General features: G+C 37.8%; 1 protein-coding gene across 3 annotated transcripts in view; it reads right to left on the reverse strand.

The window, feature by feature from the left end:
- The window catches only part of PLEKHA5 (pleckstrin homology domain containing A5), a 248,753-nt gene that overhangs the window by 99,356 nt on the left and 122,209 nt on the right, over positions 1-27,188 (reverse strand). For 2 of the 3 annotated variants that reach the window (XM_065940689.1, XM_065940675.1), the window contains exons 4-6: positions 4,439-4,522; positions 3,438-3,558; positions 757-861 (exon numbers count right to left, since the gene is read on the reverse strand). In XM_065940689.1, the coding sequence (XP_065796761.1) occupies positions 757-861; positions 3,438-3,558; positions 4,439-4,522 (310 nt within the window). Of the gene's footprint in view, positions 1-756; positions 862-3,437; positions 3,559-4,438; positions 4,523-21,643; positions 21,822-27,188 lie in introns of those variants that run through there. The other variant, XM_065940681.1, reaches the window with a different exon arrangement.

Consider the following 27,188-nt stretch of genomic DNA (forward strand, 5'->3'; position numbering starts at 1 on the left):
TAAAGGTCCTGAGTGCTGTTATCTCAGTTATCTGGAGGTCGTTTATTTGAAATCCAGATGCAAACCAGAAAGTGAAAAAGAAAACAACAGCCTCTCAGCAATCAAAACAGATGCCACCAAGTCCAATGTACACACATCCTTACCAATTACAAAACTAACAAGGTTCCAAAAAAGCTTAGTTACCAGGTTTTCCAGATAATGGAACAATGTAAACCCTACTTATCAGGGTATAAGAGTGACCTATGCCTGGGCAAACAGATAAACAAGAAAAGAAAAAGAAAAAAAGCAGACACTTGAAAGAGTAGTTTTGAGAGCATGGAAGCAAAACTCTGCAAAACTCAGAAAAATCTCAAATTATCATCAAATGTCTCTATAAATCAAAGCAGAGAAGTACATAATTGTACCTTTTTATAATAGAAAAATGAACAACTCTATTTTTTTCCACTGAAAAAATATTTCTGCCTAGAAGATCTTAGTATGTTATTCCTAACATTTTCATACAACATACATTTAATTTCAAATTTAGAAATACCTCTCTTTCTCTCTCACACACACAATACCTCTGTTCCAGGTAACATCCATTACATTTCTTTTTTCACTGTTCCCCTAACACTTCATGGTAATAAAAAGGGAAGAACCTGGATGATTAACTCTACAGTTTCTTCTCCACTTTATACAATTGTCTTAGGACCTTCAGCTGAAAAGGTTTCTTTATATTCTCTTCTTTTTTCACATCAAACAGGGGGAAAAAAATACCTGTTTATAAAGCCAACCTCGTCTGACCACAGGTGCATTAGGATTCCTTTTAATTGAATTTGATCTCTTCCCAAAATTATGAACTTTTTTTGAGGCCCGTGAAGTCTAAAAAAAAAAAAGAAACAAAAAAAGCCCAACAGGAAAGATGGTATTAATGCCTAGATATTGAGTTTACTTTTTATCTTCATAATTTTAACCTTTTAAAATCTCTTCTCCAGATTTCTTTGAAACTTCCAAGATTTAATCTTTTCAGATGAATTGTTGCAATTCTGCTTTTGTGTCTTAGTTGTTTCAAGTATAAGAATTCTGCACAAAGGCTTTTCCTCTTCAAGGATATTACAAAAGGATCACATATTCCTCTCCTTTAAAATTTTCAGGAATAATTTTTAAAAAGGCACAGTGTATGGCAGTATTTTGCCCTACCTGCCAAATAAAATGAACCTTGAGTAAAAATTATATTAACACATTTTAAAGAATAAACCAAATGACAGAACTTTTTCACTTATATCTGCAGTTAACAGTGTTGTCCCAATTAAAGAAAGTCAACAGTGTCAAGTTACAAGAGCAAATCTCACAGATAAAATATAAACAAACATATCACATCAAGTCAAAACAAGACTGGGAGGAACTGCTTAATGTCACGTAGTGTTTTCTTCTTTACGGACAACTCTGAACTTGAATGATGCCAGCCAGATGGTGTTTACCATATTCTTAAAAGTACACATAATCTTTTAAAATATTGCTATGTTTAACCCAAACAATTTATCTTGGTCAGAATGATAGTGGTAACCAACAAATATAAAGACAAAAGAAGCTGAATTTCAATTTCTCTGTGAAGGTAAGTTGGAGAAGGAAATGTCAACCCACTCCAGTGTTCTTGCCTGGAGAATCCCAGGGACAGAAGAGCCTGGTAGACTGCCGCCTATGGGGTCGCACAGAGTCAGACATGACTGAAGCGACTCAGCAGAAGCAGCAACAAGGAAAGTAAGTAGTATTAATTTATTTCTTATTTTTCAACTTACTAGAATCTTTGGAAAGCTAGCACATTTCATTAAAATCTCCTTTTGTAAAACTTATACTAGCACAAAATAGAATTTTAAGGTCTAATATCAACCATGGCATTTTTTTTTCTGGATAAATTTTAACTTCCTCTTCAACAAATAATGCATAAAAACACAGTATAAATCTCAAATGGTACAAAAAGATGTAGAAGGACCAGTCTATTTCTCACCTCTAGACTCCAGCATCCAAACAACCCAAACACTCTAGGCAACTAATGTCACTGTGTATATATGCGTGTCTGTCCATGTAGATAACTCTTTTCATAGTTACAGAATGTCTTTCTTTCCCCCTCAAATAACTGCCTATATAACACCTACTCCTTAGTATTCTTCTTTAAGTGTCATATAAGTTATCAATATTATGGACACAAGATAGTTTTCTGTGGCTGAAATTCTCATTCTCTCTTTTGACTTCTGGGATTTGTCAAATTTAGGCAGCACATCTGCATTCTGAGTTTGTTTTTTTTTAAAAAAACTTCCATTGTTTTCTGTACAGCTTTTATAGTTTTGTTTTTTACCATTTCAAACACCTGGTCCATCTGGAAAATTTTGGGTGTAAAGTGTGAGGCACAGATTCAACTTTCTTTCCAGACAATGACTTAGTGGCTCTCAACCCACCAGTCATTTTTCTAGATTTTAATTAAAATGCACTATGATGCTCAGTTATCCTTTATGTCATATACAAAACAGAAATAATTTACATTATTTGAAAACTTATATTTATTTGTAATATTCTACAATATTTCATTAAAGAAACCTTAACAAGTATTCTTTACAATAACCATAATTTACTGTTACAACTGTTTTACTATTATAAAATATGTTCTAACTAAATGAAGACAATTCTTTCATCATCCTTTGATTCTCTTGCTCTCCTTAATTTAGGCACCAAGTGGTAACTTTAAGGCAACTGCTTATTCAGATTTAGCAGATTTTTTAAGAGTTTGAAGACATATTTATATTAAAATTCTACATCAAAACATTAACATTATGGTACAAGAAGCAATAACTATGAATTATTATAGCCACACAAGTCTGAGATCATAGATTAAACAGTATTTTTGTTTCTGATTACAAAGAAAAACCGTCTACTTCTGTGTGCAGATGGCTAAGACACTTTTCACATAATGGATTCTAAACAATTCAGTCATCAAGCAACTGGCATAGGGTTTTGAAACCTTTTAGCAGTAATGGATTCTACATTAACAAAATAGTATAACATAATATTATAGAATAAAATAGAATAAATATATATCATTCTAGGCATACTTAATAATGGGATTTCTAGGTCATTGAATTAATTGTCACCTTTAAAACTTAAGTTGATCCAATAAACTGCCACTGTCTCACACAAACATCCATTATATTTGGAAAACAATTCAAAATCACAACTCTATAGTATTTTAAAAATGTAAGTCATTAAATTATTAAAATATCATCTTATTTCTTTATATTCCAAGGCATTGCTTCTTATGCCAATTACCTCAAATGTACTTAGATTCATGTAACAGCAAAAATAAAATGATTATTCTATAATTCTAAGTTCATTAAAGAGTAATAATAATGGATACTACCAATTATGCCAGTTATCAATAACTAAGAGTAAGCAAAATAACTTACCCTCCCTACAGGGCTCATTGGATGCACCGCATAGTCTGAAGTCATATTATAGTTAGAAGCTTCATTTATCATACTTATAGGTCGTTCCTTTTTTTCTTCAGATGTCATGGTTGCAACAGTCCTGAAAATATAACATGTCAAGAATCCTAGAACGTGCTGCTTCTGTAAACCACTTTATAATAACGTTTTCCTGGAGCTAACAATGCTGGTGTCTGACTTTTCCAAACAGCTAGGTATTAGTTAGAGCTTAATAAGCTCTATAGTTGCAGCTTAATATTTATAACTACTTGAAATATAACTAAGCACAACTTAAGTTAATATCATGTTTATTTTAATAAGCCTTCTTACAGATATGCTACTCGGCCATCTAACTGGAACGTTAAAATTTTAATTACAAGAAGACTATAACAATGAGAGGGAATTCCCAGGTGGTCACGTGGTTAGGACTCCTCACTTTCACTGCCAAGGGCGTGGGTTCGATCCTTGGTTGAAGAACCAAGATCCCATAAGACAGGCAGTGAAGCAGCCCTCTCCCAACCCCCTAAAAGAAAATAATAACAATGGTACCAACAACTAATTTTTGAGAACAGATTTATAAACTATTTTCAAAAAAATTTCACTTGATGCTTATAAAAATCCTGAGAAATGGTAATTCCCAGTATCTCTATTTAAGGATGAGAAACCCAAGCTCAAATGAGTTTGATAATTTGACCAAGTTTAGTTCCCCCTGACCTAGCATCCAGGGATCTTGAGTTTATTCTCTGTATTTGAGCTATTGTAAAAATAGCTTCTGAAATTACATTCCTCATGAAAAAAATTTTAAGCCATGTTTCTATACCACACATGGTAAACAGATGGTTTACCATATATTCTGTTACTACACTTGACTGCAAGTGTCCAGATAAAAAACTGTTCAATTGTACTGTATTAAATACAGATAATGGCAATTGGAATGCTGACCCCATTTTGAGCAGAGGCGTTCCATGAAATGCTTTACTTACTGTTCATTTACTACAAAAATACAATTGTCCTGGGATGGCTGTCCGGTGACTGGATGTTTACAGGTCACTTTCCTTTCATTATGGCTGGAAGAAAAGAGAGTAAGAGAAAATGTATGTACTATTACCACAAACTTTACAAAATACCAGGTAGCGAAATAGCCAATTTCTTTATTGCAACAATAAAGTTAGTGAGTAAAGGCGATGCAATTCAAAGCCCCAGGCATTGACAGTCCTACATAACCCTTTCTACTGTCTATTGTATGTACATGTGTGTGTGAATGCTAACTTAGTTTTACAATACAGCTAGACTCACCAGTTCCCAACCCACCCGCATCCACAGTAGGACCTCAATTTGTTCTTCTATTTTCATAAACAAAAGTAAATTGATTTGGCTCCACAATCATTGCATTTTACATGATAGGTGGGCCATGAATAGAAAATAAGTGTGAGTATCCACCTACATCCATTATTTTGTATCCCAGTCTAGGCACATTATAGAGACCCACTGTCAAATTCAAACATGGAAAAATCAATATTATACCACTACAAGATGGGCACCAGCATATTAAAACAAAGACTGTAGCACTGGAAGAGCAATAATTTATGGGACTGTCGTTTCACGAAGAAATCTTGACATAAATAATGTAAAGGGACTGATTTTTACATCTGAAGAAAGTATGCTATAGAAAAATGTAAGAGGAGAAATGGAAGGAGTACATAAAATTTTTAAATGGATATACAAACAACACAAACAAAGAAAAATCTACCTTTTATGCTTGCTGGAAAAAAAAAAACTGCTTTGATTTAAGAGTGGCTATTTTTTGGAGAATAAGACCTTTGCCTACGAAATACTATTCTTCCTAGGTCAAGTGGTAAGATTATGCCTACTACTGTCTTCTAGATATGAGAGGAGAAAAACCCCAATCTATTTATCTAAGTCCAAAATAACAGATGCCCAAAATAATATGCAACATGCAATGATACCTAAAAAATATACATCATTTGTAAGCAAATATTTTTTTTTTCCCACTGAGTAACACATCACAAAGAAACCTGTAAGAAAGATCAATCACTGACGAGCTAGACCTTAGAAAACAATTACAGAGATAACAGTCAAGATATTGTACTGAATACTGCTTTGTTAATTTTAAAAGATTATTCCACGTGATCTGTATTATAGGACATTTATAATCATAAGCCACAAACTTCTGGCAAACGCTAGGCACATAAGTTCTTTTTCCAAACCAAAACTTTCACCAATATTATTTTTATTGGTTACTGAAGTATTAGAAACTCTACCCAGTAAATAAAACTAAAACAATCTAAAACATATATAGTTTTTTTTTAAGCATTAGATATTGACTATCATGATAATAGAATGATGGATGGAATATAATGTGTTTCTATGATTCCTCTAGTTTATAGGAGCTTATTACACCAATAGGTGTTTACAGCCTTTTGTGGTGTTTTTTTTTCTTTTTAAACAAACACATTTAATAGGTGATAAGAGGCGGTGGGTTTAGATATTTGTAGTTATACTTTCACCACATAAAAAGCATGCAAATGACTTTCTTACCTGTTGATTTAAGAAACTGCAACAATGGAAACCTAAAGTCTCATCATGGGACATCAGTTTATGTAGTAAGCAATAAAATGATGACAGAATAATTAAGAACAAACCGCCTCTGGAGATAAAGTGGAAAACGCTGAAGTACCTAAATGTGATGAATACTACAAATATGTCAGGGTACATAAATTTTGGTGTTTTAACAGAGTAAAACGTTGTGGGGAAGGGAGTAAACCTATGATAGAGATTAGACACCTTAATAATGAAAAAAGGAGGACAGCATCTTTTTTTTAAGTCTCTTCTTGGGAAGGGGCATTAAAAAGCTAGACTTGGTTCGGTGGAAGGGAGAAGAGAAATATACAAATTCTTTTCCTAAAAACTAATATTGCAAACATGAAACACATACTCCCTATTGTATTGCATTATTTCCCAGTACTATGTCATCTTGTCTAGAGGGAATAAAGCAGACTCTAACCCTAATATTCCAGAAACTGTAAATTATAACCACAGAGCCCTACAATGGTTACTGGACTAAGAGATTATTCCTCTGACCTCCAGACAATAAGACATTAGACAAGGACAGGGGCTTCCTTGGTGTCTCAGACCGTAAAGAACATGCCTGCAATCTGGGAGACCTGGGTTTAAATACCTGGGTGGGGAAGATTCCCTGGAGAAGGGACTGGCAACCCACTCCAGTATTCTTGCGTGGAGAATTCCATGGACAGAGGAGCCTGTCAGGCTACTGTCCATGGGGTTGCAAGAGTCAGACATGACTGAGTAACACACACAGACAAGGACAGAGGGCAAAGGAGACACTAAAATAAAGAACAATCATAAAGGAGCATAAACACTCTCTTCCCTCAAAGTGGATGCTATTTCAATTAAACTGAATACAGTTATACGGTCCACATACTTTCAGGATCACAGTTTCTTTAAGTAAAACTCAATAAATAAATGAAAATCTTAGCATTCTATCTTAGTTAAAAGTGCATGCATGCATGCTCAGTCGTGTTTGATTCTGTGACCTCATGGACTGTAGCCTGCCTGGTTCCTCGGTTCATGGGATTTTCCAGGCAAGAATACTGAGTGGGTTGCCATTTCCTTCTCCAGGGGATCTTCCCAATCCAGGGATCAAACCCGTGTCTCCTACATTGGCAGGCGGATTCTTTATCACTGAGCCACCTGGGAAGCCCCCTAGTTAAAAGATCAGTGACTAAAATCAATCACGAAAAATGAATATATCTATGTTCTTCTTTTACTTTTTTAAAGTATCCATTGTGTTTTATTTAACGCTATATTAAGTTGACATAAAAAATCATTTATTTACAAGGGCACTCTAATTTGCAAGCCTTTTGCTATTCTTTAACGAAAGAAAGAATCTTTCCTACTACTTAGGCCTAACTGTAACATAAACAAAGAAGTCCTCTCAAATGTTTATTTGTTCTGACTTAATTATAGTCTCTCAAGATTATAGGTTTCTATAAAATTAAAATTCATAAGATTGAGATTTTATAGGCAATTAGTTTAGTTATAAAATGTCATCTCCCATAAAACAACATACTTATCAAATTAAAATCAGAGTAATGTTTTCTAATGATTTTGTTAAAATATCAATTAAAATAATTAAGAGTATGAAAAACCAAAATATCAACCAAACAAAATTTCAGTCTTAACTGTTTCCATGTGGTAATTTTCCACAACCTGGTAGGATTGCCAATTCTTACTGCTCTTGTTTGTGCAAATGTATTTTTATATACTTAAAATTTTATTTTTATATTTCAAAAACTAATTTCTAAATCATCCACAGAAACTAAAAATCAGTTAAAAATATACTGAGCCAACAAATGAAAGCAATGTAAACATAACCCAAATGAATCTTTAAAAAAAATAAGCAAAAAGTCATCACTGTTAATGAGTAGAATTCTTTTGGTGCATAATATACAAGTTCTTTAATACACATAGCAACTGGGCACCCTGGGAGGTGGCTGGCCATGTATCAAGTCATGACCATCACCCTTGGCACAAAGGAGGAGGGACTGCTCAGGACCACAAGAAGGCAGGGAAGACAAAATTCCAGTCTTTCTTCAGTTCTACAGGTCTGTCTGTAGTGTTATTTAAGAAGTATATCTTTTCATCCTACAATCACCATCCTTTTCGTAGTCCAAGTTTTTTTTCCCCCTCCTCCTTTGAAGGTTCTCAAAATCCAGATCAAAGTAGCATCAGTTTTTCTATAACATTTCTGTACAAGGATGTTCCGATGCAATTCATGCATTACAGAAAAGCTGAAACATCACAAAAATTGTGCATTTGTGTATGCATGAGCACATCCATAAGAAAGCCTACGTGAGTGCAGAAACTGCACCTGGTGATGTTAACAGCGAGGCGCACACAAATGGCACACCTGCCCACACTCAAATGTCCAGCAGCTACTTCAGTTCATTGTCTGTTTTATGAAACACACCCATCCACAGGCAGTGATATGACTGTCTAATGTCACGTCTCTCTACTTCCAACACTTCCCAATAATTCACAAGCTGAAATCTCTCCAATGTCCATTTCCACAAGCAAACTGCAGGTCTTTTTCAACACAAAGTGTATTTGTAGTACTTTTTTTCTCCTAAGCATTTAAACATGTGTGAAACTAAGTTATGTCTTTCACTAGGCTCCTATCTTTATTTGTTTAATTAATTAGGCTGCAGATTGTTAGTTGAAGCATATGGGATCTAGTTCCCCAACCAGGGATGGAACCCAGGCCCCATGCATTAGGAGTATGGTGTCTTAACCACCAGACTACCAAGGATGTCCTCCTATTTTTATTTTTATGTGTCACTAATGAGGTTTTTGAGGACTATGCTCCTAAACCCATTTTCCACAAAAGCCCCACACTTTCACTGTCCGAGTTTGCAAGGGAGATGATTTTTAGGAAGATGTGTGCTGTGTTACAGCAAAAGTAACTGTACTAAATTATGAATTAACATACCCCTGTGCTACTAAAAATGCATTTGAAGATTTACTAGACAAGGCATTATTTTTTAAATCATTGCCTGAGATTTTATGCTCTTCACAACTGAAAAGGAAAAATTGAAGATATGATTTTATATAGATCTGTTGTTTCTAGAGGAATGCTTATAAAGAAGGGATAAAACTCAGGTCTTGCTATAAAACATCCTTATAGTCACAGAACAAACTAGTCCCCATTTTGTCTCTGACTCATTGTGGCATAGCAGGAGATCTAAACTTTTCTAAATATAAGTGCAGGTATTCACCTCCATCTAATTCTTACTTCCAGACTTCTGTCTGAGATGGTTTAATGTGTAAGCTCAGACTAATGGTTTCTCAACTGCGCTAAACTGCGTTAGCTCTGTCTGACTCTTTGTGACTAGATGGACTGTAGCCTGCCAGGCTCCTCTGTCCATGGGATTCTCCAGGCAAGAATACTGGAGTGAGGTGCCATGCCCTCCTCCAGGGGATCTTCCCGACCCAGGGGTCAAACCCTTGTCTCCTACGCCTCCTGCATTGGCAGTGGGGTTCTTTACCACTAGCGCCACCTGGGAAGCCATGGGAATAATTTTTATCTCCCAAGGGACATTGGGAAATATGTGGTAAGGTGTCTGGTTTTACATATATGTTATTGAAGTATAGTTGATTTACAATGATGTGTTCATTTCTGCTATATGGCAAAGTGACTCAGTTATGCATATATATATATATCCTTTTTAATAACATTAAAAAGAATGAATATGTATTCTTTTTAATTCTTCTTTTTAATACTCTTTTCCATTAGGTTTATCCTGAATATAGTTCCCTGTGTTATACGGTAGACCTTGTTGTATACATCCACTGTCTGGTAGCACTCTTTGAACGTTACAACTGAGCTCGTATGTAGTGAGTAGAGGCCAGGATGCTGCTCAACATCTTACAACTTTCAGGAGAGTTTTTCACAAGAAAAAAAGTATCCAGCCCCAAATATCAATATGCTGAGGCTGGGCGACTTCCAGGAGGGCTTGCACCAGGGGGCACCTTCCAGGATTGCTGCTGCCAGGGGCCTGGTCACTGCAGTGAGCCGCTGTCAACCCACACCTCTGCAGGAGGCCTTCCAACACCAGCAGGGGACATGGGTTCCATCCCTGGCTGGGGAACTGGGACTGAACATACCGCAGAGCAACTAAGCCCAAGCACTGCAACTACTCAGCCCACGAACCGCAACTAGAGAGTCTGTGGACCACAAGGAAGGATCCTACCTGATGCAATGAAGGTGCCATGTGCTACAACTAAGACCCAAGGCATTTAATACATAAATAATTTAAAAAAAAAAAAAACAGTGCTGAGGTTAATAAACCCTACGTGAAGACCATCATCACTCTCTAACAATAAACTCTACCACATAAGCCAGGTGTATTATTTCTGTGGGCTCATTGTACCTGTCCATGTCTCAGCTGTCTCACAGTTAGGGAACAGTAGCTATGTCACATGCTGCTTGTCTATTTGTTCAGAACTGTTCTCGGTACCTGGGGACGGCTGTGAACAAAACGTAAAAATCACTGCCCTTGTGGAACCTACTTTCTAGTGGGGATGTCTATGAAGATTAAATGAGTAAAGAGTATAAACATGGCCAGGAACAGACAAGCCCTTGAAGACATTTATTTTTATTATGAACTACAGGAATTGAGCATATGTTGGTGTCATCAGACAACTTGTCAGGTTCAGTAACCTATTTAAACTGAAACAGTTCAAATGAACATGCAACCCGAAAAATGTCAAAAACTCATGTTATCCCGCTAGTCAGTATTTACTGTCAAAGAATAAAGGTGTGATCTCTCGCGGCGCTCATGTTTCTGGTCAAGATATTCCTAATATATCCAAAAACAGAAAATAGAGGAGAAAAGTCATTCTAATACAAAAGCTCCAAGGAGACAGTAGCTATGTTTTTAAGGCAGTATTCGAGAAGGTTTTTAAATAATGACAAACAAAACTTTAAAAAAATGGACTCTGCTATTCTGGAGAGTTCAAGACTGAATGAAATAGGTCCTATCCAGGAGCTCATTCTGAGGATCACACTCTATCAAAGGCCCACGTAAAGGATCAAATCTGTGGCACTTTTAGAAAAGATATCAACAAACTGAGAAACAGCAACACAAATTGCTTGTTCTTTGGCATTATGCCCTCTTCACTCTTATTACTAGACATTTAATCATTTACTAGAATTTACATGAAAGATCTGCTTAATTCCAACCCCTATGGGACTATTTCACTCAATGATAATTGGATTTTAAAAGATCTTTAGATGAATAAATCCGTGTGTGTATAAAATGGCATATTTCCATCAAAATATTCAAAAAACAAATTAAATGACAAATCTACTGGAGACGGAGTAGAAATTCATTATTCTGCCTTATTCCTTTTCAGATTGCATTTGTGAACTAAAGAGCGCCTCATGAAGGTTACTGTACCAGAAAACGTGGGTGAAGGTGTGCCACCTTAAGCCGTTCTGAGCTTTACATCAAAAGGGAAAGCTGATAAACTACAATGGTTCCTATAACCCATTTATGGAAACAATTTAATGGGTTAGAATCAACTCTAAGTGGCAGGTGCTGTTATACAAAGAGTAATTTAGGCTGTATGGCAGCGCTCTGAAGACTGGGGATGCTGGTGTTTATGTCCATTTCCAGGCTTGCTAGAGAAAGCCATTTTTTGGTTCAGTCCACCCTGCTGGTCTGTTCTCAGCAGGACACTAATGAGGGAGGACGTCAATCAAGGATGTCCCCAAGGAAACAATCCCCCATACACTAAACAGATGCCTGAAATGTCCATTTCAAATATAAACCCCAATAAAATTATGGGTTTAGAAAGAGGAAGAAAGATGTCTGCTAACACGTGTTTAAATTTTTGAGTATAATGATGAAAGGCAGTAATACTGAAAGAATTTTCATTCTTAATGGAGTGATTATTTCAAAATATACAAGACAAAACATGAAATGTTTAGCACAGCTATGAACTGAAAAATGAAATCCAGTTTTTTAGAAAGTTTATTTATTTTTAATCGAAGGCTAATTGCTGTCTTGGTTTCTGCCGTCTTGGTTTCTGCCATACATCAACATGAATCAGTCATAGGTAATTTGGTTTTAAAACTCCTATAATCCAACATTAAGGCTATAACTTTGCAACCTTTGTTGAGTGTAAATGTAAATTTTGCATCAGGTATTTATAAACAGGTGAAATACCCTCACATTAAGTCCTTTAAAACATTAGGATCTGTCTGATTTTTGCAAAAATGAATATAGCACTGAGAGTACTAGATTGAAAAATTAAATGAATCAGTACAGTACATGGTGCATAGTCTTTAAATCAAATACGGAAAGAAGTTACTTTAGATTTAAAAATAAGAACATTTGAAATTCCAAGGAGATATGATTATTCATCATTGTATAATATGGCAATACTGACTGGTCTATCCTGTTTAGCTGGGTATCTGATCAGTCCCAAACATCACACGCAGACCACAGAGTCTAGAAGTGAAAGGAAAGTCTCCGCATACACTGTTCCTTTTCAAGAGGTTTCTCAAGAACTCCCTGGCCATCTTGTCTAGACTCTCATTGGCCAGATATATATATGTCAAAAGGGCTTCCCAAGTGGCTCAGTGGTAAAGAATCTGCTTGCCAAAGCAAGACATGTGGGTTTGATCCCCTGGAGGAGGAAAGGTCAACCCACTCCAGTGTGTTGAAGAATCTTATGGACAGAGGAGCCTGGCAGGCTACAGTCCATAGGGTTGCAGAGTCTGACACGACTGAAGTGCTTAGCACCCACACATGCATACAAATGAGATCACACAGTATTTGCCTTTCTCGGACTTGTTTCATTTAGCATAAATGCCCTCATGGTCCATCCATGTTGTTTCAAATGGGAATATGCCACTGTGTGCATATGTATATGTACGTACATACAAACTATATTTTCTTTATCCATTCATTCACTGATGGACGCCTCAGTTGCTTCCATATCTTGGCTATTATAAACTATGCTGCAATGATCTGGGGTGGGTGGCAGTGCAGACAGCTTTTTGAATTAGTGTTTTTGTTTCCTTTGGATAAACACCCAGAAGGACCTGTTAGATGAACATGGTGATTCTATTTTTAACTTTTTGAGGAACCTCCATACTGTTTCCCACAGTGGCTGCACCAACTTACATTCCCACTAATGTGCACTGAGGGGTTCTCTTTCCTCCACATCCTAACCAACACTCACCTCTTAAAACAAGTGATGATAGTGCTTTTAACAGGTTTGACTTGCATTTCCCTGTCGAGCACATGTTCATGTACCTGTTGGTCATCTGTATGTCTTCTTTGGAAAAACGTCTTTTCAGACCCTCTGCCGATTTTTTTAACTGAATTTTTTTTGTGTTTTTTTTCTTTTTGCCATTGAGTTGTACAAGTTCTTTATACATTTTAGATATTACTCCTTACAAGACACATGACTTGCTAATATTTTCTCCCACTGGGTAGACTACCTTTTCATTTTATTGATGGTTTTATTATGCAGTTAGTCCCACTTGCTTATTTTGCTTTTGTTGCTGTTTTCTTTGGTGTTAGGAAAAGATTTTTTTTAAATGTTTTGGCCACTAATAACTATGTACTGGCTACTTCTTAGTATTGCAGTTCTCCCCTATGGGAATATTTGTTTTAGTGTTTTTTTTAATACTTTGGCTTCATGAGTGACTCCAATGATTGCTTTACTACAAACCCATTCTGTTTTTTAACTTAGGAAATAAATATTGAAATTGCTAACATCAATAACGAAAGACTGAGGGCAGGAGGAGAAGGGGACAACAGAGCATGAGATGGTTGGATGGCATCACTGACTCAATGGATGTGAGCTTGAGTAAACTCCATGAGTTGATGACGGACAGGGAGGCCTAGTGTGCTGCAGTCCATGGGGTTGCAAAGAGTCAGACATGACTGAGCGACTGAACTGAACAGCCAGTAATTCGTCTGAGTGATATGTCAGACAGAGAAGAGTTTACTAGTTAGGGTTTTATACGTGTACCAGTGGTAAGAAGGTTGAAAATCTATCAACTATGCACAAAGTATGTATTTTAGAAAACTCTGTCCCACAGAAGAGATTTTGGTTGTCTCTTATTAAATTCAGCTGCAAACCCCCATTTGTGTGATTTGCTCAGCATCATGTATTTCCCTTATGGGAGAGAAAGAAGGATTTAATTTAGTCTAAGAAAAATAGGATATCATAGTGGTTTGGCAGTTCTTTCTGCAACCCTGTCAAGAAGCCAGTATCATGACTTGGACTTTTACAAGGGCTGAGACCTTCAAACGTGCCTCATACCCACAATGCTGTTAGGCTGGAGCAAGGCAGAGAGATGTGCGGACTATGTAAGTGATTGTATTTCTCAAATTTAGGTGCCAAACCAAAGAGCAAACAGCTCAGATGTGCATGGACAACTCTTCAACATCCTTCCACTCCAACCAAAAAGAATACTCAATGTACATTCTCAATGTGGCCTTGGTTTCATTATACTATCAGACAATTATACTTTTCAACTTGTTTTAAAATTGAAGAGCTTTGCAAACTATCATATATAGGACGGATAAACAACAGGGTCCTATTGTAGAACACAGGGAACTATATTTAATATCCTGTGATAACCCATAATGGAAAAGAATGTATAACTGGATATAACTGAATCACTTGGCTGTATAGTAGGTACTAACAACATTGTAAATCAACTATACTTCAGTTAAAAAAAAACTGAAGCGCCTTTACCAATAGAAATTATGATGCTATATGTGTCACTCTGAGACTCAGTCTCAAATGAGGTTTAAAAACCATGTCTGAAGCAGTGTCTTTAGTTATTAAATATTATTTTTATTTATTAGCTATTAAATCAATTGGGTCTATGGTGGTCCAGAGTAATTTTTAAAACACTGTTACATGTAAAGTTGATTAATGTCTTATGTAGATAACTATTTGGATTTATTTTCCTTTAAATAAAAAGGAAAAAAATGGTATGTTGAAATCTGACTACCACAATGACTGTTTCTGCAATTTATTTTTAAACTGAAAATATGCTGGCATGGAAAATTATGCCTGCAATTAAAGGCAGTGTTTTAAGAACAAAAGAAAACACTGAAAGTGCCATGCCTTTTCTTGAGAGAAATGGAATTCTTGAGCCTCAGTTATGTGAATAACCACTGAGTTAGCAATCTAAAAGATTGCAATTTTTTTTCTTTTGCGAAACATGTAAAGTATATATTTCCTTTCCCCACATTTAGTTCTAAATGCCATTTGCCTTTAACTTCGAACTAACTGCTTCCAGACGTCCTGCTAAAACCTCAGTGATTCATTTACCCACATCTCCAAATTTTCCTTCCAGCCTTAACCCTTTATATTCTCTCCTTCCTCCTCCTATCATTCAGGAAACGGAGCATCTCAGATTTCTTGGGGGCTAGGAGTGGGGAGGGGGTAACAAAGGATGCACCCTTTCTGATCCACACTCCCAACAAAAAATATAAAAATCATCACCTAAATAGCAACCACCGCATGACATCACTCTGAGCGCAGCTCACACTCTCCATCTGAGCCTGCTGCACTGGAAACTTGACCAGCAATCCTCACACTGCCCCTCCGAGGTACGCATTACAGTCTTCACTCTACATGTGAATACACTGAGGCTCACAGTCTCACTTTTGTTCTCCATGTGTCAGAAGCCACATGGAGACCTGGTCCCCAAAGCTCCAGTTCTGTCTTTTTCAGTCTCCTTTCCCCTGCTTTCAACAGCTGCCCCTTCTTGACTCATCACGGGCAGTGAGACTTCTCAGTTCTGCTTCACATCTTCTCCCAGGTTTCTGCTCAATGGTAACTAAAACACAACACAACACAACACATCACATCACAACACCACCCTTTCCTTGTGCACACCGTGGACACGCATCCTCCTTCGCCTTCTCATGTCTCACTGCCTAGCATCACCCCAAGGCTATACCCATCTGAAGCACAGTAACAAAACCTTTACTGATTCCAATGGAATTTTAAACCCAGTGTTTCTTTTCCATCTTCTTATTCTCTACGGCTTTGCAATCATTCTCCATTCTCAGTTGCTCAGACAACATTATCACAATGTAAATGTAACCTCACATTTCCCTGATTATAGGTCCCAAAGGATTTTAGCACAAATAACATCAATAGTAAACAATGGGATTTTTACAAAAGCTCCCAACAGGAATTGAAAACTTTGCTTTTCCCACTGGGAAAATAGGAGTATGATGTAACGCTGCAAGTACAGAGCTGAAAGCATTATTATAGACTAGAACAAAATAAAGGAAAAAATTCAAAATATGAGATTCACATACAAATGCATCTGTTTTAGTTTTTGCATTTACAGATAATTTCTACATCATCTTCTAAAAAAAAACTTCCTAAATAAAACCAACATACTAATTTAGAATCTACAAAATAAATTTGACAATAGACTTTAAATAATTTTGGAATTAGAGAATTCAATTAACACCATGCTAGTTATGAACAAAATGAACCCAGAATGCTAGTAACTGTTATCCATTCTGAGTTTTATGGGACAGGTACATTTTAGACCACTTAATAAATCACATTATAAACAAAAATGCTTAAAATAATTTAGATAATTGTCTCACTTGGAAGTCATCTGAGTGATTCTTAAGAAGCTTTTAAATAGGAAGTTTAAATGACACTTTATGATTAAAACAGAAAAATGGCTCTTAGAATGTACAAGCTAATCCACCAGAGTCATTTTCTGTCATGCACTCAAGAATCAAGTGACATTTCTGGTTGCTATCCAGAAATTACCCTATGTAGGAAGCTCGCTAATGGCATCTCCATCACTGCCTTAGTCTAGGCTCTTAAGTCTCCCAAGGCCCTTAACAACATCCGAATTCATCTCATTAAAATCAGGATATCCCCCATTTAGAGCATCCTCCACTGAACCTCAACTTCCTTCTATAAAACAGCAACCGAAACCAAAACAACAACAAACCTTATTCCAGAGGGCTTTTGAAAGGATCAAGTGCCTAAGCACCACCATACGTTACCTAATAAAGCCCTCACTAAATAGTAAATAGCCCAACTTGAACATGACATGTGGGTGGACGGGGAGGGTGGGACAAACTGGGAGAGTAGGATTGACATATACACTGTGCTGTGTTTAGCTGCTCGGTCGTGTCTGACTCTTTGTGACCCCATGGACTGAGGGCCGCCGGGCTCCACTGTCCGTAGGGATACTCCAGGCAAGGACACTGCAGTGAGTTGCCATGCCCTCCCTCCAGGGGATCTTCCCAACCCAGGGACTGAACCCAGGTCTCCCGCATTGCAGGCAGATTCTTTACAGTCTGAGCCACCAGGGAAGCCCAAGAAGACTGGAGTGGGTAGTCTTTCTCTTCTCCAGGGAATCTTTCTGATCCAGGAATCGAACCAGGGTCTCCTGCACTGCAGGCAGATTCTTTACCAGCTGAGCTAACGGGGAAGCCCATATCTATGTCACTGCTGTATGTAAAGCAGATAGCTGGTGGGAAGCTGGTGTATCGCACATAGAGCTCAGCGTGGTGCTCTGTCATGACCTAGAGGGGTTAGTGGGGGGTGAGGGTTCAAGAGGGAGGGCATAAATGTATCCATATAGCTGACTGACTTTGTTCTACAGCAGGAACACACGCAATATTGTAAAGCAATTATATCCCAATTTACAGAAATACATAATAAACATGAATGTGCTAGCAGAGTGAGGTTTCCTGAAGAGAAGTCAAATTATGTCACTTCTTTGCTTTAAAAATTTGCTGGCTCTCTGCCCTATGTTTAATGTGAAGTACAACTATAATTTAATGAATGAGGAACCTGATATGTTGATCAAAAGTTAAAGTTCACTGTTGAATGATCTATGTAAAAAGTCCTTGTAAAACCACACAAGAGTAGAAATGATCACAGGGTATATACTCCAGCAATTTCAAAGAACGTTTATTTGAAAAAGTAGTCACTTATTTAAAAAAACTATTAATTACAAAAGTCTAATGGAGTTTTAAAATAAAACTAAGCAGAATTCCAACTTAGGAACACGTCAGTAGTCAGAAATATTTTTGGCATTAAAGAGCAGTATTGTGGCATTATATATATATATACACACACACACATGCACACACACACACATACAAAAACCTAAAATTTCCCTAATTCAGACAACTCTATTGCTCCCTAATGAATGCTAATTAGTAATGTTTTATTGTAACATGTATTAAATGGAGGATTACTATACCCCTGGGAAGGAAGTGAACAACAAATCAGAAAAAGCAGAATTTAAGCACCATCTCCTTGGTTTTTTTGGGTGGTTATACACTACTTTAAAAAGCTAACCTAGTTCTAAATAGGTTGCAAAAAAGATCCAATTATTATAGGTGAAACATTCTTCCCAACAGAATCAAGCAAAGTTTTTCAAATTAGGAAAAAAATTAGTAATTATTGAATTTGACTATTCTTCATTCATTATTTTCTTACTGCATGAGCGTTACCAAAAAAACCACTTCAAGAATAAAAAGGAAGCTACTGGTAAGTCAAATGATACCCCTATGCCACAAAGACATTTTAAGGAATGGTATGCCTTCAAAATGGCTGTATTTTCTGTGTAACTTAAATATTTTCACTCACTCAGTATGAGACAGGCACTGGTGACGCTTGGCCTTAACGATATTCTTACAAACAAATAGGAGGAGTAATTAACCAAAAACGAGCCTGATTCGGGGCTGATCTTGCTTAGTTAGAAAGGGGAAGAGCCAAGATGGTGGGTCCAGAAGTGGATGCCACTTGAATTGAGCCTCCATGGTATCAGCAAGAATATTCAGATGTGACCAGACTTTAGCACAGATGGAAGGGAGGGGGCACAGAAATGGGACTGAAAATCCAGGCTTTGAGTGACAATATATTTATATATGATTTCCAAGCGGCGCAATGGTAAAGAATCTGTCTGCCAATGAAGGAGATTCAAGAGATGTGAGTTCGACCACTGGGTAGGGAAGATCCCCTGGAGAAGGAAATGCCAACCCACTCCAGTATTCTTGCCTGGAGAATTCCACAGACAGAGGAGCCTGGTGGGCTACAGTCCATAGGGTGGTGAAGAGTCAGACATGACTAAGCACACACACACACACACACACATATATATAAAATTTCCATTATGCAATTTTAAAGCAGTGTATTTGTTCCACTGTTAGGTTCTCTGTCACTTCAATTTCAAAGGAATGCATCTTTTTAAACTCTGAAAAGGTCCAAAGAGTAATGCACTTATGTGATGCACACAGCACTTTAATTAAGGCTCGGATTTGTCAGCAAATCATTATCCCTAAGTACTGAGAAATTTCTCACTTACAGATGAGGCAGAAGTCGGACAAAGATCTGACCCAGAATAGCAGGCAGGGCCCACTTCCCGCAGCAGAGACCCAGACACAGCGAGCAGCGCCGGCAGTGAGCTCCGATGGGCGCTTGCAGGCCACTGTGACGGCCGAGTGCTACTCAGGATGTGCTTCCTTCTAACAGAGTGTGAAGCCACGGCACGCTACTAGATGGTTAGGATAACTAGTAGGTTTTCATCATCACAGTAAAGATGAAAACTCTAATGCAAGGCTCAAGATATTCCCCTCATTCATTTAACTTGTGTAATCATTTATTCATGCCCAAACCTTCATTAAACATCTATTATGCATGAAGTTTTGTACTCTCCACCACTATGAAACAAAAATATAGTTCAAGACTATAATGGGCTTCAGAATACTGTTCCATCTGAGTTGACCAAGCCAAATCTCAAACTTGAGGAACACCACAATCATATTTTACTACCAGGCCTCAGTATTGCTTGGAGTGAGTTCCTCAAAGAACACCTTATTCATGAACAGACAAGCACTTTATTCCCAGTGCCTTAGAGTTAAGTCAGGCTTTTATGTCAATTTCAGGTTATTCCCCCTGACCCCCACCCCAAGCTCTGCTCATCCTCCCTTCTTTTGTCAGATTTAATTTCCTGTTCATACAAAAAAGTTAAAGTAGCTTCTCTTCACTTGAACTCTAGTGGCATTTAGGCCAGTGACCTCTGAGGTCATAATGCCTCAAAAACATCATTGTTAAGAATGCGTACCCAATATGTTTCAATTCATCGTTACTACAGTAACTTACTGATTAAAATATAGGCTATTTTAAAACCATGTTAAAATAGTTTAAGTAGATTTGAAGTAAATTTTAAAAGCAATAAAAATATTAATGAAAAAAAAAATGAAAAAAAAAAATATTAATGAGTTCTCTATATACTTAAAGCTTCTAGACTGGGGCAGAATTTGAAAATTCTACAACTTATGGAAAAAACTGGATCTTGAATTAAGCCTGTCAAGTCAAACAAAACGAAGCTGAAACCCTACTTCTATATCTCTCTGTTTCTAAAAATAGAGAAGTATAATGTATTAGGAGTCATAATAAAGCAGTTATTGATATTTTTGTACATCCGCATATAAAAAACTGAGTTTGATCATTTCCTCTCAATAACTATCCTATTCATGTAAAAAAAAAATATGTGCAAAGAGTCTCATTCTTTATTTGCTTCAAAAAACTGATGTGAAAATATTCAACATTATCTATAAAGAATTTCTATATTGTGTTTTCCTCAACAAGACATACAAAGTAAAAAGTGACTGTTCTTTAAGAGAAAACTTTGTTTGAAAATTCTCCGAAAAACCCTGAAATAACAAGGCTGCCACTGAACTTGCAAGAGAAGAATTATGCCAGAAATGATAAAGCCTAAGAGTTTAAAGGCTTCAGTTTATTCTATACAAACGGTATGAAATAAAAATAATGTCACTCCTTCACTCAAAAGGGAGGAGGAGAAAAGCAAAATATAGTTACTCAAACATACACACACACACACTTTTACCCAACCTTCTGAAACTAATGATTTCAAAACTAACTCAATTTCTATAGTGCAATTCAAAGACATGAATTAATATTGCAAAAAGAAATCAATCTTTAAAAGGCATGTTGCCATCCTTTATAATCAAAGACACTAGTAACTTACTGCTCTTAAATTTTAGGCTCATAAATGAAGATTCCTATTTTGAATCACATTGCTGACATAACTCCAAATAATTAATTAAAGAGCTGCTTCAGCCAATTTTTAATTAGTTCATACTAGTGATATACTTTTTAATAAAAGCATTATGTAATGAGTACTGTTAACATCTCCAAAGGAACTTCTGAGAATTAATTTCTTTCTTGTGACGTGAGAGACAAAAAATCAAGTTCCTCCTCTGAATAAGTTAAAAAAAGTAAATAAATGAAAATCCTTAGGCTTTCAAGCAATTTGCAACCACTGTGCTTTTACGTAGCTTCAAGTTAAGGAGAGACCAAAAGGAAGATTACATCTTCAAATGCTCAAGTCATTTGAAAAAACCTCACAATGTATTTACATTTCTCTAAGAATACAATATTTCAGTTATAGAAATATCTACAATACGTAAATCCTGGCACTAGGGCTCGAAAGCTTACTTACCACAGGCTCATTAACTGAGAAAAGAACTACTGCTCATTTAGCCATCAGCTATTTATTATTACACATTAAAGTAACAAGCATTACTCACCAGCCTCCATCAAGATTACATTCAACGACAGGCAGAGGGGATACTGGAAGGAAAAGCAGACTCTGACTCCGCTGCTTTGTCTTGAGCGGCTCCCAAACGAGCGCCCCGGGGACCGAGCCCTCCGGAAATGCACTGTGGCCGGGGGGCCGCCTGCCACTCTGCCAGTCTGCCAGTCTGCCAGTCTGCCACCGGACTGACGTCACGCCCCAACATGTCACTGCAGCCGCAGACTGAGGCGGCTTCTCTGGAACAGTTTGTTGTGATTCTGTACGCCTTCCAGCCAGAGGAGTAGAGTATGATTTCAGTTCCCTTCAAGTTGGCACACAGCACAGGGTAAAATACCAGCATACGTGGCTGCCAACGGCTCGTGAAGAGTGTTCTGAGGATTTTTAAATAACCTTAGCTCTCAATAGATGTTTTCTGTTAAAACGATAAGCAAACCTTATTCAAGTGATTCCTTTCAAAACATTTTTTGGGGGTTGCTGTTGTTTCCAGAGTTGATCCATATTTCAAAAAATTCAGCCAATAAAAGGTACAAAGAAAGCTAAAATTGTGGAGACCTAAACGGGAAGAGAATCCAAGACCCAGGGAATATATATATATGTGTGTGGCTGATTCACTCTGCTTTATAGCAGAAACCACACAATATTGTAAAAGAACTATAGTAGTAGTATTAGTTCTCAGTTGTGTCCGACTCCTTTGCGACCCCGTGGACTGTAGCCCACCAGGCTCCTCTGTCCATGGGATTCTACAAGCAAGAATACTGGAGTGGGTTGCCATTTCCTCCTCCAGGGAATCTTCCAGACCCAGGGATTGGTAGGTGGGTTCTTTACTACCAGTGCCACTTGGAAAGCCCTAAAATACTCCTATTAAAAAAGGAAATTACAACTGCCTTCAGTTCTATTATCTAAAATGATGAGAATAATAATGATAATGGTTGACCACATATTATGCCAAGTTTTATAATCTCAGCTGAGCCTCAGAACCCAACGATCTGGTATCTGTAATTATCCCCATTTTATGGAAAAGACTGAGGCACAGAGTAGTTAGGGAACCTGCCCCGCCACAATGCTAGTAAGTGACTGTTGCTGTTGTTATTTAGTCACTAAGCTGGTCCCGTTCTTTTGTGACCCCATGGACTATATAGCCTACCAGGCTCCTCTGTCCATGGAATTTCCCAGGTAAGAACAATGGAGTAAGCTGCCATTTCCTCTTTCAGTGGGACTTTCAACCCAGGGATCAAACCCACATTTTCTGCACTGGCAGGCGATTATTTACTGCTGAGCCACCTGGGAAGTGCAGTAAGTGACTGAGCAGGACTCAAAACCCATACATCTGATCACTAAGTTATACCATTTAGCAGGAAAGATATCAGTTGTTAACATTCTGGTGAACAATCTTTTCAACCAGAGTGTGTGTATATAAACACACATTTATTCAACATAAGGAAATCAAACTATATATGCTGTTTTGCAACTCGTTTCTTTAAATTCAGTAATATGCCATGGTCAGTTTTCCATGTCAGTAACTATATTCTTAACTTTTCTTTTTTGATGGCTGCCCATGACATTGATCTAAACCTGATTCCGATTGGACACTTAATTTAAAACTTTTTGTTATACACAGTGCTTCAGGTCAGGTCAGGTCAGTCACTCAGTCGTGTCCGACTCTTTGCGACCCCATGAATCGCAGCACGCCAGGCTTCCTTGTCCATCACCAACTCCCGGAGTTTATTCAAACTCATGTCCATTGAGTCGGTGATGCCATCCAACCATCTCATCCTCTGTCATCCCCTTCTCTTCCTGCCCCCAATCGCTCACAGCATCAGGGTCTTTTCCAATGAGTTAACTCTTCACATGAGGTGGCCAAAGTATTGGAGTTTCAGCTTCAGCATCAGTCCTTCCAATGAACACCCAGGACTGATCTCCTTTAGGATGGACTGGTGGGATCTCCTTGCAGTCCAAGGGACTCTCAAGAGTCTTCTCCAACACCACTGTTCAAAAGCAGCAATTTTTCGGCACTCAGCCTTCTTCACAGTCCAACTCTCACATCCATACATGACCACTGGAAAAACCATAGCCTTGACCAGACGGACCTTTGTTGGCAGAGTAATGTCTCTGCTTCTTAATATGCTATCTAGGTTGGTCATAACTTTCCTTCCAAGGAGTAAGCGTCCTTTAATTTCATGGCTGCAATCACCAGCTGCAGTGATTTTGGAGCCCCCCAAAATAAAGTCTGACACTGTTTCCACTGTTTGCCCGTCTATTTCCCATGAAGTGATGGGGCCAGATGCCATGATCTTAAGTTTTCTGAATGTTGAGCTTTAAGCCAACTTTTTCACTCTCCTCTTTCACTTTCATCAAGAGACTTTTACTTTTTTTTTTTCCTAGAAATAACTTTATTTTTAAAAAGTAATATGGAATTATATGAAAGGCAGCAAGCATGTAATACTTGAATAAGACAATTTTCTTAAACTTACACATAAGAAATGTGTATGTTAGAAATTTTAACATTAACAGAATGCATTTAGAAACATTACCAAGAATAAAATTTGTAGCCAAACCTTTTTTGGTTTCTACTAGTAACACTTTTTTACCACTTAAGTATGCTGCTGCTGCGTCGCTTTAGTCGTGTCCGACTCTGTGCGACCCCATAGACGGCAGCCCACCAGGCTCCCCCGTCCCTGGGATTCTCCAGGCAAGAACACTGGAGTGGGTTGCCATTTCCTTCTCCAATGCATGAAAGTGAAAAGTGAAGTCGCTCAGTCGTGTCCAACTCTTCACGACCCCATGGGCTGCAGCCCACCAGGCTCCTCCGTACATGGGATTTTCCAGGCAAGAGCACTGGAGTGGGGTGCCATTGCCTTCTCCAAGAGCCTTTTTAGCTCCTCTTCACTTTCTGCCATAAGGGCGGTGTCATCTGCATATCTGAGGTTAGTGATATTCTCCCGGCAATCTTGATTCCAGCTTGTGCTTCTTCCAGCCCAGCGTTTCTCATGATGTACTCTGCATAGATTTTAAGTAAGCACAGTGACAATATTCAGCCTTGGCGTACTCCTTTTCCTATTTGGAACCAGTCTGTTGTTTCATGTCTGGTTCTAACTGTTGCTTCCTGACCTGCATATAGGTTTCTCAAGAGGCAGGTCAGGTGATCTGGTAAGCCCATCTCTTTCAGAAAACAGTGCTTAAGGTAGCCTAGATACCTTTGTGCTTTCTTGCGTTTATCTGTGCAGGGTAATACTTAGAAATGACATGGATAGGTCAAAGCATGTGTGTGTCTTCAACATCTGCCTCCTTGACACTCCAAAAAGAGGTAACAATTTATAACTTAATACGTTATACTTCTTTCCCACATAAAGGATACTGACAATTGTTTTCCTTCCTTGCAAATCTAAAGAAAATACAGCTTTAATTGTGTTTGTGTGTTTTAGTTGCAAGTGAGGTTAAACCTTTCTTCATGAGCTTGTTCACACGGAAGGCAGTCCAGTTAATGGCTAAAAGCATGTAAGGTCTGGAGTCAGATGACTCTAAGACCAGCTCTTCCAGCAGTTTTCAGACCACAGGCAAGTTACTTAGCCTCTCTATGCTTCAGTTTACTTATAGGGAAAATAAAGATAACAATTCAATCCTCAAGGGATTTTTGTGAGAATTAAATGAGAAAAACCATGTAAAGCAATTGGAACAGTGCCTACCACGTAACAAGTGTTTAATTGAATGTTAACTCATATTTGATGACCAATCATATCTCTTCTGCATTTCATGCCCTTCAACCAAAAAGGTGATTCTTAATAAGACTACGGACAAACCATTTTATAAAATGTACTGAAAATATCTTGTTAGCATGCTAATAACACAAAAATGTGAAGACACCTCAAAAGTGAGTTGTCTTACAATTAATCTAGCATGTAACATAGCCAGTGCTTTAAAAAAACACTCCTTTCATATGAAACTGCAATAACAAAAATTAAAAATAGCATTTCAAGTTGAGAAAACAAAACTGTTTCATCACATAGCTTGAAATATAGACAAGCAAGTCGATGTAGTTTGCTATAGCCAGAAGGGTTTGCATATGTTTTAGAATAGTAGTCAGTCATTCATGGATCTGCCCTATTTTTTTTTCCAAAGTGAAGATTTTGTGAATCTCAATTAGTCTCTGTTTAAATTTCTCACACTAAAAATGAAAACAAAACCCATTCTTGAAGACATTAAAGAAAAGTTAAAATAACTTTTGCTATAGTTCTGAAAGCAAAGGACAGTCCCTATTAAATGACACAAACCACAACAACCTTTAGGCACAATATATGAAGGTTAAAATGTGTATTACTCCTACCCTAAGCCAATGTGACCTTGTGTTATGTAATAAAGTTCAACTGTTGACATCAACAGAGCAGGCATAACAAAACACTTATAAAATGCACTAAGAAGGAAGCTATATATTTTTCTAGTAGATCTGGCTTAGCTGTAGTCATCGTTGTATATGCTCTAAAATTATCACCTCTAAAGGCAGACAATTCGGCAATCAAATGGCAGCATATGGAAATGGCAACCGACACCAGTATTCTTGCCTGGAGAATCCCATGGATAGAGCAGCCTGACCGGTTATAGTCCATGGGGCGCAAAGAGTCGGACACGGTAAGTGAGTGACTAACACTTATAATATGATTACAGAATCGCAGTGCCTCGGTGGTGCTACACACGGCTGCCAGGAGAAAGCAATGATGAAGCAGCAGAGATCTGCCAAGAGACTCTGAAAGATGACCAGGAACACCGAGAACTAACAAATTGACCGGATTACCAGGAACTCCAAGAACTAACAAGCTGACAGAGCGTTTGGTTTACAAAGTTACCAGCACCCTGCACTATTTCTCTAGGACCTGGGAGGCTCAGCCCCTCTGCCATCCCACCACGGTTTACAGGACTTCCACAGGGAAAACAGGGTGCTCGGGCAAGGAACATAAAAGGGGGAATTAGATAAGGTCCCTCCTCTCAAGGCCAGAACAGCCTGGAACTGACAGTTTACTAGGACAGAGAGAGCTGTAAACAGATCATTATAACATAACCTGATTTGCAGAGCACAGAAGAGGAAGTGGCTAACTGCCTGGGGGGATCTGGAAGAGGTTTAACAGAGGACAGTAAATGACAGTGGACGAACTCTTTCCAGAGGACATTGCAGTTAGAGGTACCAGTAGCTGTGAAAGCACAAATTTAAGATGCAATCTAAACTTGACACCTACAAAAGGCACCCAATTAACAGAAGGGGGAAAAAAAAGCATACCAATAGGGCAATTCTCACAAGCACCTGGTGAGATTTTGCCCTGCTTCTCCCCAAAGCCAAGGATGGCTAATTTAGCTTTTTACGATTCTACCCACACCACATTTTTAGGACAGGAGATTGTGGATATATGCGCCATTGTTTGCTGGAGCTAATAAACGTCTTTAAATCAGTAGAGAAGCCTAAATCTTGATTCATCCTGATTCTGTTTTCATGTATCTCTATGATGTAGGGCAGGAACCATGCTTCGTTAGAAAGCCACAGAAAAACAGTC

Source organism: Muntiacus reevesi, chromosome 1 (assembly GCF_963930625.1).
Source record: "Muntiacus reevesi chromosome 1, mMunRee1.1, whole genome shotgun sequence".
In the NCBI taxonomy this organism is placed as follows: domain Eukaryota; kingdom Metazoa; phylum Chordata; class Mammalia; order Artiodactyla; family Cervidae; genus Muntiacus; species Muntiacus reevesi.